The 16,508-nt window shown below is 44.1% G+C and overlaps 1 protein-coding gene across 1 annotated transcript in view; it reads right to left on the minus strand.

Annotated features, from left to right (window-relative positions):
- Positions 1–12,021, minus strand: part of alox5a (arachidonate 5-lipoxygenase a) — a 29,346-nt gene extending 17,325 nt beyond the window's left edge. The window contains exons 1-5 of the mRNA NM_001139832.1: positions 11,825–12,021; positions 6,699–6,897; positions 6,436–6,517; positions 6,060–6,182; positions 65–171 (exon numbers count right to left, since the gene is read on the minus strand). Coding sequence (NP_001133304.1) covers positions 65–171; positions 6,060–6,182; positions 6,436–6,517; positions 6,699–6,897; positions 11,825–11,974 — 661 coding nt within the window. The 5' untranslated portion in view covers positions 11,975–12,021. The remainder of the gene's footprint in view (positions 1–64; positions 172–6,059; positions 6,183–6,435; positions 6,518–6,698; positions 6,898–11,824) is intronic.
- Positions 12,022–16,508: the final 4,487 nt, after the last annotated feature.

The raw sequence follows: 16,508 nt of genomic DNA on the forward strand, positions 1-16,508 counted from the left end.
AAACAGCTAGTATAGTGCCGGTCTTACATAAGGGGACCCTATGGAGAAAACAGAGACCACACACCTGAGATGGTGTTTTTGATCCTGACGAAGATCCGCTCAAAGTCAGCAAAGTCATTCCAGGAGGACTGGAACATGTGCATGAACTGGTTCACACACAGGTTCTCTATCCTGGGGAGGAAAGGACAACATCATCTAGCTGCAGGAGATTTATGATTCCTGATCCACCCTCCTGACTGATCTCTGCGATACCATGTAGAGAAACAAAATGGAATCTCAGGAGATCAGGATGGTCAAGTGAAGCTAAGATTTATGTTCAGTTATTTTCTTCCAATTTCAATGTGATCAACAAACAAGACAATTCAGGAAATGTCCCTCGCTGACTTACATGGACTTACTGGCAACCAGGAGTTGATGATGTATGTACACCTTCTTTACACACTTATCCACCTTATATTAGAACGTTAGCAGCGTTGGTTGTTAGGGATTAATTTATGGATAGAGTTATCGCTTCCCTTCCTTGTTATGATTCGCGCACATATGTGTGCAGTACTTTGGCAACAACATTTGGGATACCGAGAATGCTGCTACTCACCTCCTGGTGAGTAATATTTACTAGTCATTGGTACATTGGTACTATCAATGTAGGTCAGTCATCATGTTTTGAATGTAATCCTACCCATCACCAGTCTGGTTAAGCTACATCAAGCATTGTGCAATGTCTTAATAGCACAACGTACTGCATGTAGTGCTTTGTATTTGTACCCTATGCTCTCTGCAGATAAGATGTTATCAATGCAAATTCATCTGCACAAATAATTCAGCTGCACAAATAAATCAGCTGCACAAATAATTCAGCTGCACAAATAATTCATCTGCACAAATAATTCAGTTGTTCAAACAAGCCACAGCAACACAGTTAGTCATGATGACACCAACACTTCTCAGGACTATAAATACACAGCATGCTAACACCAGCCACTTCCTCTAATTCCTCATCACGTCTTTGAGTAGACCAAACATTAAGAACACCGTCCTAATATTGAGTTGCACCCCCCCAATTCGTTGGAGCATGGACTCTATAAGGTGTCGAAAGCTTTCCACAGGGATGCTGGCCCATGTTGACTCCAATGGGTGCTGGACTATTCTTGATACACACAGGAAACTTTGAGCATGAAAAACCCAGCAGTGTTGCAGTTCCTGACACAAACCGGTGTGCCTGGCACCTACTACCATACCCCGTTCAAAGGCACTTAAATCGTTTGTCTTGGCAATTCACCCTCTGAATGGCACGCATACACAATCCATGTCTCAAGGCTTGAAAACACAATCCATGTCTCAAAAACACAATCCATGTCTCAAGGCTTGAAAATCATTATTTACATGTAACCTGTCTCCTCCCCAGTATCTACAGATTGAAGTGGATTTAAGTGACATGAATAAGGGATCATCAACTGACCAGGTGAATGCTATGTAATGAGCAGCTGTCATTAATGTTTTGTATACTGAGTGTATAAGCCATTTAGCAGACGCTTTAATCCAAAGCGATTTACAGTCATGTGTGTTTACATTTTACATATGGGTGATACCGGGAATCGAACCCACTATCCTGGCATTATTAGCACCTTGCTCTACCAACTGAGCTACAGAGGACCACACAGAGAAACTACAGAGCAAAGACAGACAACCCGTTTCCAAGGTTGCTATCCCTTCTAAGCAATCAAAGGAAAGTTGGACCTCATCATCACCCATATTCACCTTATTTCCTCATTTCATAATGTAGATTAAAGCATACAGTAAGCTGATAGGTGTGAACCAAAGTATTTGTCTCATTTTTCAGGGAAGTCAGGAATCAATACACGCAGTCAGTCAGGAAAGCAAAAACTAGCTTTTTCAAACAGAAATTTGCATCCTGTAACTCCAAAAAGTTTTGGGACACTGTAAAGCCCATGGAGAATAAGAGCACCTCCTCCAAGCTGCTCACTGCACTGAGGCTAGGAAACACTGTCACCACCAATAAATCCACAATAATCGAGAATTTCAATAAGCATTTCTCTACGGCTGGCCATGATTTCCTCCTGGCTACCCCAACCCCGGCCAACAGCTCTGCACCCACCGCAGCTACTTGCCCAAGCCTCTCCAGCTTCTCCTTCACCCAAATCCAGATGGCAGATGTTCTGAAAGAGCTGCAAAACCTGGACCCGTACAAATCAGCTGTGCTAGACAATCTGGACCCTCTCTTTCTAAAATTATCCGCCGCCATTTTTGCAACCCCTATTACCAGTCTGTTCAACCTCTCTTTCGTATCTTCCGAGATCCCTAAAGATTGGAAAGATGCCGCGGTCATCCCCCTCTTCAAAGGGGGTGACACTCTGGACCCAAACTGTTATAGACCTATATCCATCCTGCCCTGCCTTTCTAAAGTCTTCGAAAGTCAAGTTAATAAACAGATCACTGACCATTTCGAATCCCACCGTACCTTCTCCGCTGTGCAATCCGGTTTCTGAGCTGGTCACGGGTGCACCTCAGCCACGCTCAAGGTCCTAAACGATATCATAACCGGCATCGATAAAAGACAGTACTGTGCAGCCGTCTTCATCGACCTGGCCAAGGCTTTCGACTCTGTCAATCACCGTATTCTTATCGGCAGACTCAACAGCCTTGGTTTCTCAAATGACTGCCTCGCCTGGTTCACCAACTAATTCTCAGACAGAGTTCAGTGTGTCAAATCGGAGGGCCTGTTGTCCGGACCTCTGGTAGTCTCTATGGGGTTACCACAGGGATCAATTCTCGGGACGACTGTTTTCTCTGTATATATCAACGATGTCGCTCTTGCTGCTGGTGATTCCCTGATCCACCTCTACGCAGACGAAACCATTCTGTATACATCTGGCCCTTCTTTGGACACTGTGTTAACTAACCTCTAAACGAGCTTCAATGCCATACAACACTCCTTCCGTGGCCTCCAACAGCTCTTAAACGCTAGTAAAACTAAATGCATGCTTTTCAACCGCTCGCTGCCCGCACCCGCCCGCCCGACTACTATCACTACTCTGGACGGTTCTGACTTCCTGTCATCTAGGACCACTACTCTGGACGGTTCTGACAACTACAAATACCTAGGTGTCTGGCTAGACTGTAAACTCTCCTTCCAGACTCATATTAAACATCTCCAATCCAAAGTTAAATCTAGAATCAGCTTCCTATTTCGCAACAAAGCCTCCTTCACTCACGCTGCCAAACATACCCTCGTAAAACTGACTATCCTACCGATCCTCAACTTCGGTGATGTAATTTACAAAATAGCTTCCAATACTCTACTCAGCAAACTGGATGAAGTCTATCACAGTGCCATCTGTTTGTCACCAAAGCCCCTTATACCACCCACCACTGCGACCTGTATGCTCTAGTCGGCTGGCCCTCGCTACATATTCGTCACCAGACCCACTGGCTCCAGGTCATATATAAGTCTATGCTAGGTAAAGCTCCGCCTTAGCTCACTGGTCACGATAACACCCACCCGTAGCACTCGCTCCAGCAGGTATATCTCACTGGTCATCCCCAAAGCCAACACCTCTTTGGCCGCCTTTCCTTCCAGTTCTCTGCTGCCAATGACTTAAACAATTTGCAAAAATCACTGAAGCTGGAGACTTATATTTCCCTCTCTAACTTTAAACATCAGCTATCTGAGCAGCTAACCGATCGCTGCAGCTGTACATAGCCCTTCTGTAAATAGCCCACCCAATCTACCTACCTCATCCCCATATTGTTTTGATTTACTTTTCTGCTCTTTTGCACACCAGTATTTCTACTTGCACATCATCATCTGCTCATCTATCACTCCAGTGTTAATTTGCTAAATTGTAATTATTCCGCTACTATGGCCTATTTATTGCTTTACCTCCTCACGCCATTTGCACACACTGTATATAGACTTTCTTTTATTTCTATTGTATTATTGACTACGCTTGTTTATTCCATGTGTAACTCTGTGCTGTTGTTTGTGTCACACTGCTTTGCTTTATCTTGGCCAGGTCGCAGTTGTAAATGAGAACTTGTTCTCCACTAGCCTACCTGATTAAATAAAGGTGAAATCAAATTTAAAAAAAAATTGAAACAATATGTGTTTGTGTTTAGGTCTGGTGATGTGTAGGATACATGCAAATGTCCCTGGTTACTCATACATTAACTCTCCTGTTCCACAGGCTTTCATACAAAGCTTTGAAACAGGTTACCTTTTAGTCTCATTTACATACTACTCACCACCCACCCACCTACTGAGCCAACAGCGGATTTCTGTTTCCCATTTAGCCTTTATTCAAACCAAGAAGTCCCTTTGAGAACAATAAAAACACCTCACTAGATGACAGCTCCATCCTGGACAACCTGACATTTAGAGCATAAGTGTCAATGCAATAAACAAATACTGCCCCTAAAAAACTGAAAATCCTCTATTATGACAAGCATGGGTCTTCTACATGGACATCTCCACGTTGGAAAGAGGCCTGCTGTAGGTTTAGCACTGTAGAGAGTACAAATTAAACCGAGTGTAAATCTCCACATTGGAAAGAGGCCTGCTGTAGGTTTAGCACTGTAGACAGTACAAATTAAACCGAGTGTAAATCTCCACATTGGAAAGAGGCCCGCTGTAGGTTTAGCACTGTAGAGAGTAAAAATTAAACCCAGTGTAAATCTCCACATTGGAAAGAGGCCCGCTGTAGGTTTAGCACTGTAGAGAGTACAAATTAAACCCAGTGTAAATCTCCACATTGGAAAGACTAGGTCTACTGAAGGTTTAGCACTGTAGAGAGTACAAATTAAACCGAGTGTAAATCTCCATATTGGAAAGAGGCCTGCTGTAGGTGTAGCACTGTAGAGAGTACAAATTAAACCAAGTGTAAATGTCCACATTGGAAAGAGGCCTCCTGAAGGTTTAGCACTGTACGGAGTACAAATTAAACCGAGTGTAAATCTCCACATTGGAAAGAGGCCTACTGTAGTTCTTTAAAATTTAATTTAACTAGGGAAGTCAGTTAAGAACAAATTCTTATTTACAATGACAGCCTACACCGGCCAAACCCCGACGACGCTGGGCCAATTGTGCGCTGCCCTGTGGGACTCCCAATCACAGCCGGTTGTGATACAGCCTGGATTCGAACCAGGGTGTCTGTAGTGAGACCTCAAGCACTGAGATGCAGTGCCGTAGACCGCTGCGCCACTCAGGAAAGTACAAACTAAACCGAGTGTAAATCTCCACATTGGAAAGATTAGACCTACTGTAGGTTCAGCACTATAGAGAGTACAAATCAAACCGAGTGTTAGACTGGCTGGACAATGTTGTAAATCCGATCAAATCAAATGTTATTTGTCACATGCGCCAAATACAACTGGTATAGACTTTACCGTGAAGTACTTACTTACGAACCCTTCCCAACAATGCAGTTAAAGAATTTAACTCAAATAGTAACATAAGAGGAATCAAATAAAATACACAAGAATGGAGCTATATACAGGAAGTACCAGTACCAGATCAAAGTGGAGCTATATACAGGGAGTACCAGTACCAGATCAATGTGGAGCTACATACAGGGAGTACCAGTACCAGATCAATGTGGAGCTATATACAGGGAGTACCAGATCAATGTGGAGCTATATACAGGGAGTACCAGTACCAGATCAATGTGGAGCTATATACAGGGAGTACCAGTACCAGATCAATGTCCAGAGGTAAGAAGTATTTGAGGTAGATATGTACATGAAGGCAGGGTAAAGTGACTAGGCATCAGGATAGATAATAATAAGGTATTTGAGGTAGATATGTACATGAAGGCAGGGTAAAGTGACTTGGCATCAGGATAGATAATAATAAAAGTAAAATAAAGGACAGTAAAGTGAGTGTAAAAGTGATGAGGGGAAACAGTGATGAGTGTAAAAGTGATGAATGTACAAGTGATGAGGGGAAACAGTTATGAGGGGAAACAGTGGTAGCAGGGTTTGAACCTGTAACCCTGTAATGATAGGACAATGGTTACAGAGTGTAGTATGGATGCAGTACTTACGCCTTACTGTAGTTAAGAATGAAGTCCACTCCTTTCTCGCTGTCAAACTGGATGTCTCTGGGAAGCTCCTTGTGTGTGTTGGCATCTATACTCATAGGAAACCCAGGCTGCCACTCACTCCATCTATACACAGCAGGACATCACAGAGTCACTAGCACGTTCAGCAGCACTACTGAATTAGGACTACGCTACGTAACACTGAGCACAGATCTTTTACTGTTAGGCTACACTTTATAAAGTCAGTGCATTGAATACTAGAAAACATTGACTAGTTCAATACATTGAATACATGTATTTGTTTAACGCATCTTGGTATCTTATCAATATGTTACAATTGTGATGTAGATGTGTGCTACACCATAAACCCAGCTCTCGCCTGTAGGTTTTCTGTCTGCTCTCCAGCTCTTTACGGCGGTGCTGCTTCTCCAGTCTGGTCTTGTCGTCCTTTGGCAACCGTGCTTAAAACAGTGAAAAACCGTAATGAAGATGATTCTAGATTGACTTCTGTGTTCCTTAAGATAAGGAGTGGGACAGACAGACAGACAGACAGACAGACTGACAAAGAGAGAGACAGACCGACAGACAGACCAGCAGACAGACAGACAGATGTGACCGACCAACCGAAAGACAGACAGGTACCTCTGCCGTCCCTAAGGACCACCTCCTTGTTGTCCACCAGCCAGCGGAAGCAGGGGTACTCTACGTAGTCTCCAGAGGGAGTCTTCACTGTGATGTACTTACAGTACCAGTCATCCTGAACCCAGTACTTATTCTTCTCTATCTTCACTAGCTCCATCTCTCCCAGGTTCTCCACCACCGTCACATCATACGAGTCCACCTGAGGACGGACAACCAGGATTAGAGTGATTGAGCTTGCTCTCATCCTGTGTAGAGGAAACATAATGGGCTAATTCCCGGACCCAGATTCAGCCTAACCTGAGGACGGACAATAGGCATTACCAGGTTGTCACTGTTACGGAAAGTGATTTTTTTAAATGAATGACTTATACCAAACAAGGTTTATTGTGTTTGTTGGGATCCCCATAGCTGTTAATTTTGCACCAGTTACTCTTTCTGGGGTCCAGATACAACAGTCAGAAAGAGACAGCATGAGGTTGATACCAGCTCATGAGTCACTGTTAGTGCAATAGAGGAAGTATACAGCCGATGCATCCTGAACAAAAGAGTACAACTGGATCGAGTGAACAAGACACTGATGAAGCTTTTAATGCCAGAATGAGTTGACAATTTTGATCAGATAGGGAAGCTTTTAATTGGGGCAGCAGCGTAGCCTAGTGGTTAGAGCGTTGGACTAGTATCCAAAAGGTTGCAAGATCGAATCCCCGAGCTGAGAAGGTACAAAATCTGTCGTTCACTTCATTAGAGTGAAAGAGCAGAGAATTGAATTTAGTAATCTAATTCCGTTAGACCACCCTCAAACACAGTAACAGCGATGGTGGTGATGGCGCCTCCAGGACTCACTCTGCACCAGAGCGTAACCCTTTTATCTAGTACTGTACTGTGTAGTGGTAAAGGCAAGTTTCTACAGGACAATCAATGTAAAGAGATTTGATCGCCTTAAAAAATGCATTATATAATCCAATCCATTGTATTTCCAGGTGACAACCAGGTAAATAGCACTGTGTAAATGGGACAAATCACAGTAAAGTCTCTTTAATTCATCTCTATGGATTGCTCCCCTTGACTCATATTGGAGCACAATTTCAGGCACAATTTATTTAAGAGAATAGAGCTCAACAAGTTTATGTGTAACCTCACTGACTGACTGAGTGGTTCCTCTTTTCTCAGCTTGCAGTGTGAACCTGATGACAGATGTTCCAACAGGGCTGGGCTGGACCCTGCAACACATTCTGTGGCAGATCTTACACTGAGGAACAGTAAGATAAAAAAAAATATGCTGAAACAGGAAAGGGCCTTCCCCATACTGTTGCCACAAAGTTGGAAGCACAGAATTGTCTAGAATGTCATTGTGTATATACAGTTGTCAGAAATGTACATAAACTTAGGTTGGAGTCATTAACATTTTACTTTTAGTCATTTAGCAGATGCTCTTATCCAGAGTGACTTACAGTAGTGAATGCATACATTTCATTTTTTTAATTTTTTTGTACTGGCCCCCCGTGGGAATCAAACCCACAACCCTGGCGTTGCACACACCATGCTGACGTTGCAAACACCATGCTCTACCAACTGAGCCACAGGGTAGATTAAAACTTGTTTTTCAACCACTCCACAAATTTCTTGTTAACAAACTATAGTTTTGGCAAGTAGGTTAGGACATCTACTTTGTGCATGACACAAGTAATTTTTCCAACAATTGTTTATAGACAGATTATTTCACTTATAATTCACTGTATCACAATTTCAGTGGGTCAGAAGTTTACATACACTAAGTTGACTGTGCATTTAAACAGCTTGGAAAATTCCAGAAAATTATGTCATGGCTTTAGAAGCTTCTGATAAGCTAATTGACATAATTTGAGTCAATTGGAGGTGTACCTGTGGATGTATTTCAAGGCCTACCTTCGAACCCAGTGCCTCTTTGCTTGACATCATGGGAAAATCGAAAGAAATCAGCCAAGACCTCAGAAAATAAATTGTAGACCTCCACAAGTCTGGTTCATCCTTGGGAGCAATTTCCAAACACCTGAAGGTACCACGTTCATCTGTCCAAACAATAGTACTCAAGTATAAACACCATGGGACCACGCAGCCGTCATACCGCTCAGGAAGGAGACGCATTCTGCCTCCTAGAGATGAATGTACTTTGGTGCGAAAAGTGCAAATCAATCCCAGAACAACAGCAAAGGACCTTGTGAAGATGCTGGAGGAAAAGGTACAAAAGTATCTATATTCACAGTAAAAAGAGTCCTATATCGACATAACCTGAAAGGCCGCTCAGCAAGGAAGAAGCCACTGCTCCAAAACCGCCATAAAAAAGCCAGACTACGGTTTGCAACTGCACATGGGGACAAAGATCGTACTTTTTGGAGAAATGTCCTCTGGTCTGATGAAACAAAAATAGAACTGTTTGGCCATAATGACCATTGTTATGTTTGGAGGAAAAAGGGGAAGCTTGCAAGCTGAAGAACACCATCCCAACTGTGAAGCACAGGGGTGGCAGCATCATGTTGTGGGGGTGCTTTACTGCAGGAGGGACTGGTGCACTTCGCAAAATAGATGGTAGACATGAGGAAGGAAAATTATGTGGACATATTGAAGCAACATCTCAAGACATCAGTCAGGAAGTTAAAGCTTGGTCGCAAATGGGTCTTCCAAATGGACAATGACCCCAAGCATACTTCCAAAGTTGTGGCAAAATGGCTTAAGGACAACAAAGTCAAGGTATTGGAGTGGCCATCACAAAGCCCTGACCTCAATCCCATAGAAAATTTGTGAGCCGAACTGAAAAAGCACGTGCGAGCAAGGAGGCCTACAAACCTGACTCTGTTACACCAGCTCTGTCATGAGGAATGGGACAAAATTCACCCAACTTATTGTGGGATGCTTGTGGAAGGCTCCCCGAAACAATTGACCCAAGTTAAACAGTTTAAAGGCAATGCTACCAAATACTAATTGAGTGTATGTAAACTTCTGACCAACTGGGAATTTGATGAAAGAAATAAAAGCTGAAATAAATTATTCTCTCTACTATTATTCTGACATTTCACATTCTTAAAATAAAGTGGTGTTCCTAACTGACCGAAGACAGGGAATTTTTACTAGGATTAAATGTCAGAAATTATGAAAAACGGAGTTTAAATGTATTTGGCTATGGTGTATGTTTTTCCAGACAGGGGTCTTGTGAGGGCTTTCAGAGGTAGATATTTTGTGATGCAACACTTGCACTACATGACCAAAAGTATGTGGACACCAGCTCGTCAAACATCTCATTCCAAAATCATTGGCATTAATATGGAGGTGATCCCTCCTTTGCTGCTATAACAGCCTCCACTCTTCTGGGAAGACTTTCCACTAGATGTTGGAACTCCGGGGACCTGCTTCCATTTACCCACAAGAGCATTAGTGAGGTTGGACACTGATGTTGGGCGATTAGGCCTGGCTCGCAGTCGGCGTTCCAATTCATCCCAAAAGTGTTTGAGGGGGTTGAGATCAGAGCTCTGTGTAGGCCAGTTCTTCCACACCGATCTCAACAAACCCATTTTTTGTACTTTTACCCAATTGGTAGTTACAGTCTTGTCCCATCGCTGCAACTCCCCTACAGACTGGGGAGAGGTAAAGGTTGAGAGCCATACATCCTCCGAAACAAGACCCTGCCAAGCCACACTGCTTCTTTACACACTGCTCGCTTAACCCAGAAGCACCAACGTATCGTAGGAAACACCATCCAGATAGCAGGCCCCCGGCCTGCCACAAGGAGTTGCTAGAGTACAATAAGACAAGGAAACCCCGGCCGGCCAAATCCTCCCCTAGCCCGGTTGACGCTGGGCTAATTGTGCGCCACCTCATGGGTTTCCCGGTCATGGCCAGCTGTGACACAGACTGGGATCGAACCCGGTCTGTAGTGACGCCTCAAGCACTGTGATGCAGTGGCTTAGACCTCTGCGCCACTCAGGAGGTCCACTACAAACCATTTCTGTATGAACTGTGATTCGTGCATGGGGGCATTGTCATACTGAAACAGGAAAGGGCCTTCTCCAAACTGTTGCCAAAACTTTGGAAGCACAGAATTGTCTAGAATGTCATTGTATGCTGTTGAGTTAAGATTTCCCTTCACTGGAACTAAAGGGCCTAGCCCGAAGCATGACAAAAAGCCCCAGATCATTATTCCTCCTCCACCAAACTTTACAGTTGGCACTGTGCATTGGGGCAGGTAGGGTTCTCATGGCGTCCGCGAGATTCATCACTCCAGAGAATGTTTCCACTGCTCTAGAGTCCAATGGAGGCGAGCTTTACGCGACTCTAGCCGGCTCTTGGCATTGCACATGGTGATCTTAGGCTTGTGTGCGGGTGCTCGGTCATGGAAACCCATTTCATGAAGCTCCTGACAAAGATTTCTTGTGCTGATGTTGCTTCCAGAGGCAGTTTGGATCTTGGTAGTGAGTATTGCAACCGAGGACAGACGATTTTTATGCGCTGCAGCACTCGGCGGTCCCATTCTGTGAGCTTGTGTGGCCTACCACTTCGCGGCTGAGCCATTGTTGCTCCTCGACATTTCCACTTCACAATAACAGCACTTACAGTTGACCGGGGCAGCTCTACAAGGGCACAAATTTGCCGAACTGACTTGTTGGAAAGGTGGTATCCTATGACGGTGCCACGTTGAAAGTCACAGAGCTCTTCAGTAAGGCCATTCTACTACCAATGTTTGTCTATGGAGATTGCATGGCTGTGTGCTCGATTTTATACAGCTGTCAGCAATGGGTGTGGTTGAAATAGCCGAATCCACTAATTTGAAGGGGTGTCCACATACTTTTGCATATATAGTGTATGTAATTGTCTACACAACTAGTAACCAGTCATCCTAAAGAGCCCAATCAATTCCTTTCTTTTGAAGTTTAGACTTCAGGACAAATACCAGAGTAAGCTTTCTACTAAGTAAATCTCCAGTCTCAAGTCTGAAGAAGGTACAATATTTCCAATGATTGTCATTAACAAGGTCAACTCTGTCTTTCAAGTAATGCACACGCTGTGAAACCTTCAAGCTCACTCTAAGACGAACTCTGAACAGTGAGCACAACAGACAAAACCCTAACCACACAAGCCACTGCAACTCAACTCACCGCCCCTCTCTCGAAGTCATTGTAGAGTGGTTTGTCCAGTAAAGTCCTCTCACTGCAGCCCTCTGTTCCCACCAGGGTGATGTATATGTAATCATCAGTCCCTGCAAACCACTGGCTCCCTGTAGCCACCGTCACTGTGTAGGATGGCATGGTGGTAAACACACACAGGATAGACAGGAGATATCCACTGGTTAACTCTGCAGGCAGATATGATCACCTACTACAAGTGGGTTGGTTGTTCACTTTGAGAGAGTCTGGACCAAATTAGAGTTCCCCTTTCTGCTCATGAATATACGTAGACCCTCCTCTCTCTCTCTCCTCTCTCTCTCTCTCTCTCTCTCTCTCTCTCTCTCTCTCTCTCTCTCTCAAACATCCCCTAATGTACTGACACCACACATGCGATGTAAAAGCATTTAAACAACTAGCTAGAGGCAGAGGCATGTGATAATGTTTCATGTGGGCTGGTGTACTGTTTGACCCCACCCCTGTATCATGCCTGAAGATCATCTTCTATTTACATTCTCTCTCTCTCCCCCTTCTCTCAATCTCTCTCTCTCTCTCTCTCTCTTACCCTCTCTCCCCCTTCTCTCAATCTCTCTCTCTTTTACCCTCTCTCCCCCTTCTATCTATCCCCCTTCTCTCAATCTCTCTCTCTTACCCTCTCTCCCCCTTCTCTCTCCCCCTCCTCTCTCTCTCTCTCTCCCCCTCCTCTCTCTCTCTCCCCCCTTCTCCCTCTCTCTCCCTCTCTCTCCCCCCTTCTCTCTCTCTCTCCCCTTCTCTCTCTCTCCCCTTCTCTCTCTCTCTCTCTCCGCCCTTCTCTCTCTCTCTGCTTCTCTCTCTCACCCTCTCTCCTACTCTCTCTCTCCCCTTCTCTCTCTCTCTATCTCCTCTCCCATTCTCTCTCTCTCTCACCCTCTCTCTCAATTTAATAAATGCTTTGTTGCCATGAATTGGTGGTTGTCACTGTTGCCAAATAAATGTATATGAAGAATTACACATGAACAATATGTTTGAGTAACAATAATATGTATCAACAAATACAATTACACAGAAATTAATACACAAAACATTTAACAAAAAACACAACAATTTAGTAATTAAATCAACAAGTGCTCACGTGTATAACATCCTGGGAGCTAATGTCTCTCTTCTATTGTGATAGGCCAGGACATAACCGACTGTCTCTACATTTTCTCCACCCAAAAATGCTGATTTTCTCCTCAACAGGTAGTTCTAGAAATCCTGCAATTCTTTCTTCAAATTCCAGGAGATAAATACCTCTGGTTGAGTCATATGTGGAGCAGGAAGTGCTGCTCATTCTCTAGTTCACCTGACCCAGTGCTTAAATAGTCTTTCTCTAGTTCACCTGACCCACAGTGTTTACATAGTCTTTCTCTAGTTCACCTGACCACAGTGTTTACATAGTCTTTCTCTAGTTCACCTGACCCACAGGGTGGTCTTTCTCTAGTTCACCTGACCCACAGTGTTTACATAGTCTTTCTCTAGTTCACCTGACCCACAGGGTGGTCTTTCTCTAGTTCACCTAACCCACAGTGTTTACATAGTCTTTCTCTAGTTCACCTGACCCACAGTGTTTACATAGTCTTTCTCTAGTTCACCTGACCCACAGTATTTACAGTCTTTCTTCTCTGACGTCCATGAGTTTGTACATTGTTAATGTCTTCCTTTGTATGAATTATTTTATCTTATTATTGAGATAACATTCTGGATCACAGGGTGTTAGGTGAGTCCAGAAGAACAACATTCCAGATGTAAAATGTTGGTGGGGCTTTTATCCCATGATGTATACTTTAAATTGTAAAGGGGACCCCAAATTTCACTGCTATATAGAATTATTGGAGTTATGACAGTCAAATAATTTAAGTAAAATTCTAATTGGTCGTTAATTTATACAGGGTCTTTCTAATTGCTAAATATGCTCTGCATGCTTTATCTGTTAGAGACGTTATGTCCATGTCAAACTGCTCAGATAACTTCTAGTCAGACCAAGGTGAGTACAGTTGGTGGTGTGGTTCAGGGTTTTTCCTCCTAGGGTGAAATGGTATCTACTTTCTTGAGAATGGTATCTATACTGATCAAAAATATAAATGCAACATGCAACAATTTCAACGATTGTACTGAATTACAGTTCATATAAATAAATCAGTCAATTGAAATAAATTCTTTAGGCCCTAATCTATGGATTTCACATGACTGGGAATGGGCACAGCCATGGGTGGGCCTGGGAGGGCACAGGCCCAGTTTTTCCCCAGAAAAGGGCTTCATTACAGACAGAAATATTCCTCAGTTTCATCAGCTGTCAGTGTGGCTGGTCACAGATGATACCAAAGGTGAAGAAACTGGAAGAGGAGGTTGGGCTGGCATGGTTACACGTGGTCTGCAGTTGTGAGGCCGGTTGGAAGTATAGCCAAATTGTCTGAAATGACTCTGGAGGTGGCTTATGGTAGAGAAATTAACAAATTCTCTGGAAACAGCTCTGGTGGACATTCCTGCAGTCACCATGCCAATTGATATTTGTGCATATGTAACATTTCTGGGATCTTTTATTTCAGCTCATGAAACATTGGACCAACACTTTACCAACACTTTACTTTACTCAAAAAAATAAAGGGAACACTTAAACAACACAATGTAACTCCAAGTCAATCACACTTCTGTGAAATCAAACTGTCCACTTAGGAAGCAACACTGATTGACAATAAATTTCACATGCTGTTGTTCAAATGGAATAGACAACAGGTGGAAATTATAGGCAATTAGCAAGACACCCCCAATAAAGGAGTGGTTCTGCAGGTGGTGACCACAGACCACTTCTCAGTTCCTATGCTTCCTGGCTGATGTTTTGGTCACTTTTGAATGCTGGCGGTGCTTTCACTCTAGTGGTAGCATGAAACGGAGTCTACAACCCACACAAGTGGCTCAGGTAGTGCAGCTCATCCAGGATAGAACATCAATGCGAGCTGTGGCAAGAAGGTTTGCTGTGTCTGTCAGCGTAGTGTCCAGAGCATGGAGGCGCTACCAGGAGACAGGCCAGTACATCAGGAGACGTGGAGGAGGCCGTAGGAGGGCAACAACCCAGCAGCAGGACCGCTACCTCCGCCTTTGTGCAAGGAGGAGCAGGAGGAGCACTGCCAGAGCCCTGCAAAATGACCTCCAGCAGGCCACAAATGTGCATGTGTCTGCTCAAACGGTCAGAAACAGACTCCATGAGGGTGGTATGAGGGCCCGACGTCCACAGGTGGGAGTTGTGCTTACAGCCCAACACCGTGCAGGACGTTTGGCATTTGCCAGAGAACACCAAGATTGGCAAATTCGCCACTGGCGCCCTGTGCTCTTCACAGATGAAAGCAGGTTCACACTGAGCACATGTGACAGACGTGACAGAGTCTGGAGACGCCATGGAGAACGTTCTGCTGCCTGCAACGGTCATGCCTCCAGCATGACCGGTTTGGCGGTGGGTCAGTCATGGTGTGGGGTGGCATTTCTTTGGGGGGGCCGCACAGCCCTCCATGTGCTCGCCAGAGGTAACCTGACTGCCATTAGGTACCGAGATGAGATCCTCAGACCCCTTGTGAGACCATATGCTGGTGCGGTTGGCCCTGGGTTCCTCCTAATGCAAGACAATGCTAGACCTCATGTTGCTGGAGTGTGTCAGCAGTTCCTGCAAGAGGAAGGCATTGATGCTATGGACTGGCCCGCCCATTCCCCAGACCTGAATGCAATTGAGCACATCTCGGACATCATGTCTCGCTCCTTCCACCAACGCCACGTTGCACCACAGACTGTCCAGGAGTTGGCGGATGCTTTAGTCCAGGTCTGGGAGGAGATCCCTCAGGAGACCATCCGCCACCTCATCAGGAGCATGCCCAGGCATTGTAGGGAGGTCATACAGGCACGTGGAGGCCACACACACTACTGAGCCTCATTTTGACTTGTTTTAAGGACATTACATCAAAGTTGGATCAGCCTGTAGTGTGGTTTTCCACTTTAATTTTGAGAGTGACTCCAAATCGAGATCTCCATGTGGTTGATAAATAAGATTTCCATTAATTATTTGTGTGATTTTGTTGTCAGCACATTCAACTATGTAAAGAAAAAAGTATTTAATAAGATTATTTCATTCATTCAGATCTAGGATGTGTTATTGTAGTGTTCCCTTTATTTTTTTGAGCAGTGTATTTAACCTTTATTTAACTAGGCAAGTCAAGTATACACTGAGTATACAAAACATTAAGAATACCTGCTGTTTCCATGACAGACTAACCAGGTGAAAGCTATGATGTCACTTGTTAAATCCACTTCAATCAGTGTAGATGAAGGGGAGGATACAGCTTAAAGAATCATTTTTAAGCCTTGAGACAATTGAGACATGGATTGTGTATGTTTGCCATTCAGAGGGAGAATGGGCAAGACAAAAGATTGAAGTGCCTTTGAACAGGGTATGGTAGAAGGTGCCATGGAGCACTGGTTTTGTCAAGAACTCCAACACTGCTGGGTTTTTCATGCTCAACAGTTTCTCGTGCATATCAAGAATGGTCCACCACCCAAAGGACATCCACCTAACTTGACACAACTGTGGGAAACATTGGAGTCAACGTGGGCCAGCATCCCTGTGGAACACTTTCAACACCCTGTAGAGTCCATGCCCCGATGAATTGAGGCT

This window comes from Salmo salar, chromosome ssa18, assembly GCF_905237065.1.
Source record: "Salmo salar chromosome ssa18, Ssal_v3.1, whole genome shotgun sequence".
Classification (NCBI taxonomy): Eukaryota; Metazoa; Chordata; class Actinopteri; order Salmoniformes; family Salmonidae; genus Salmo; species Salmo salar.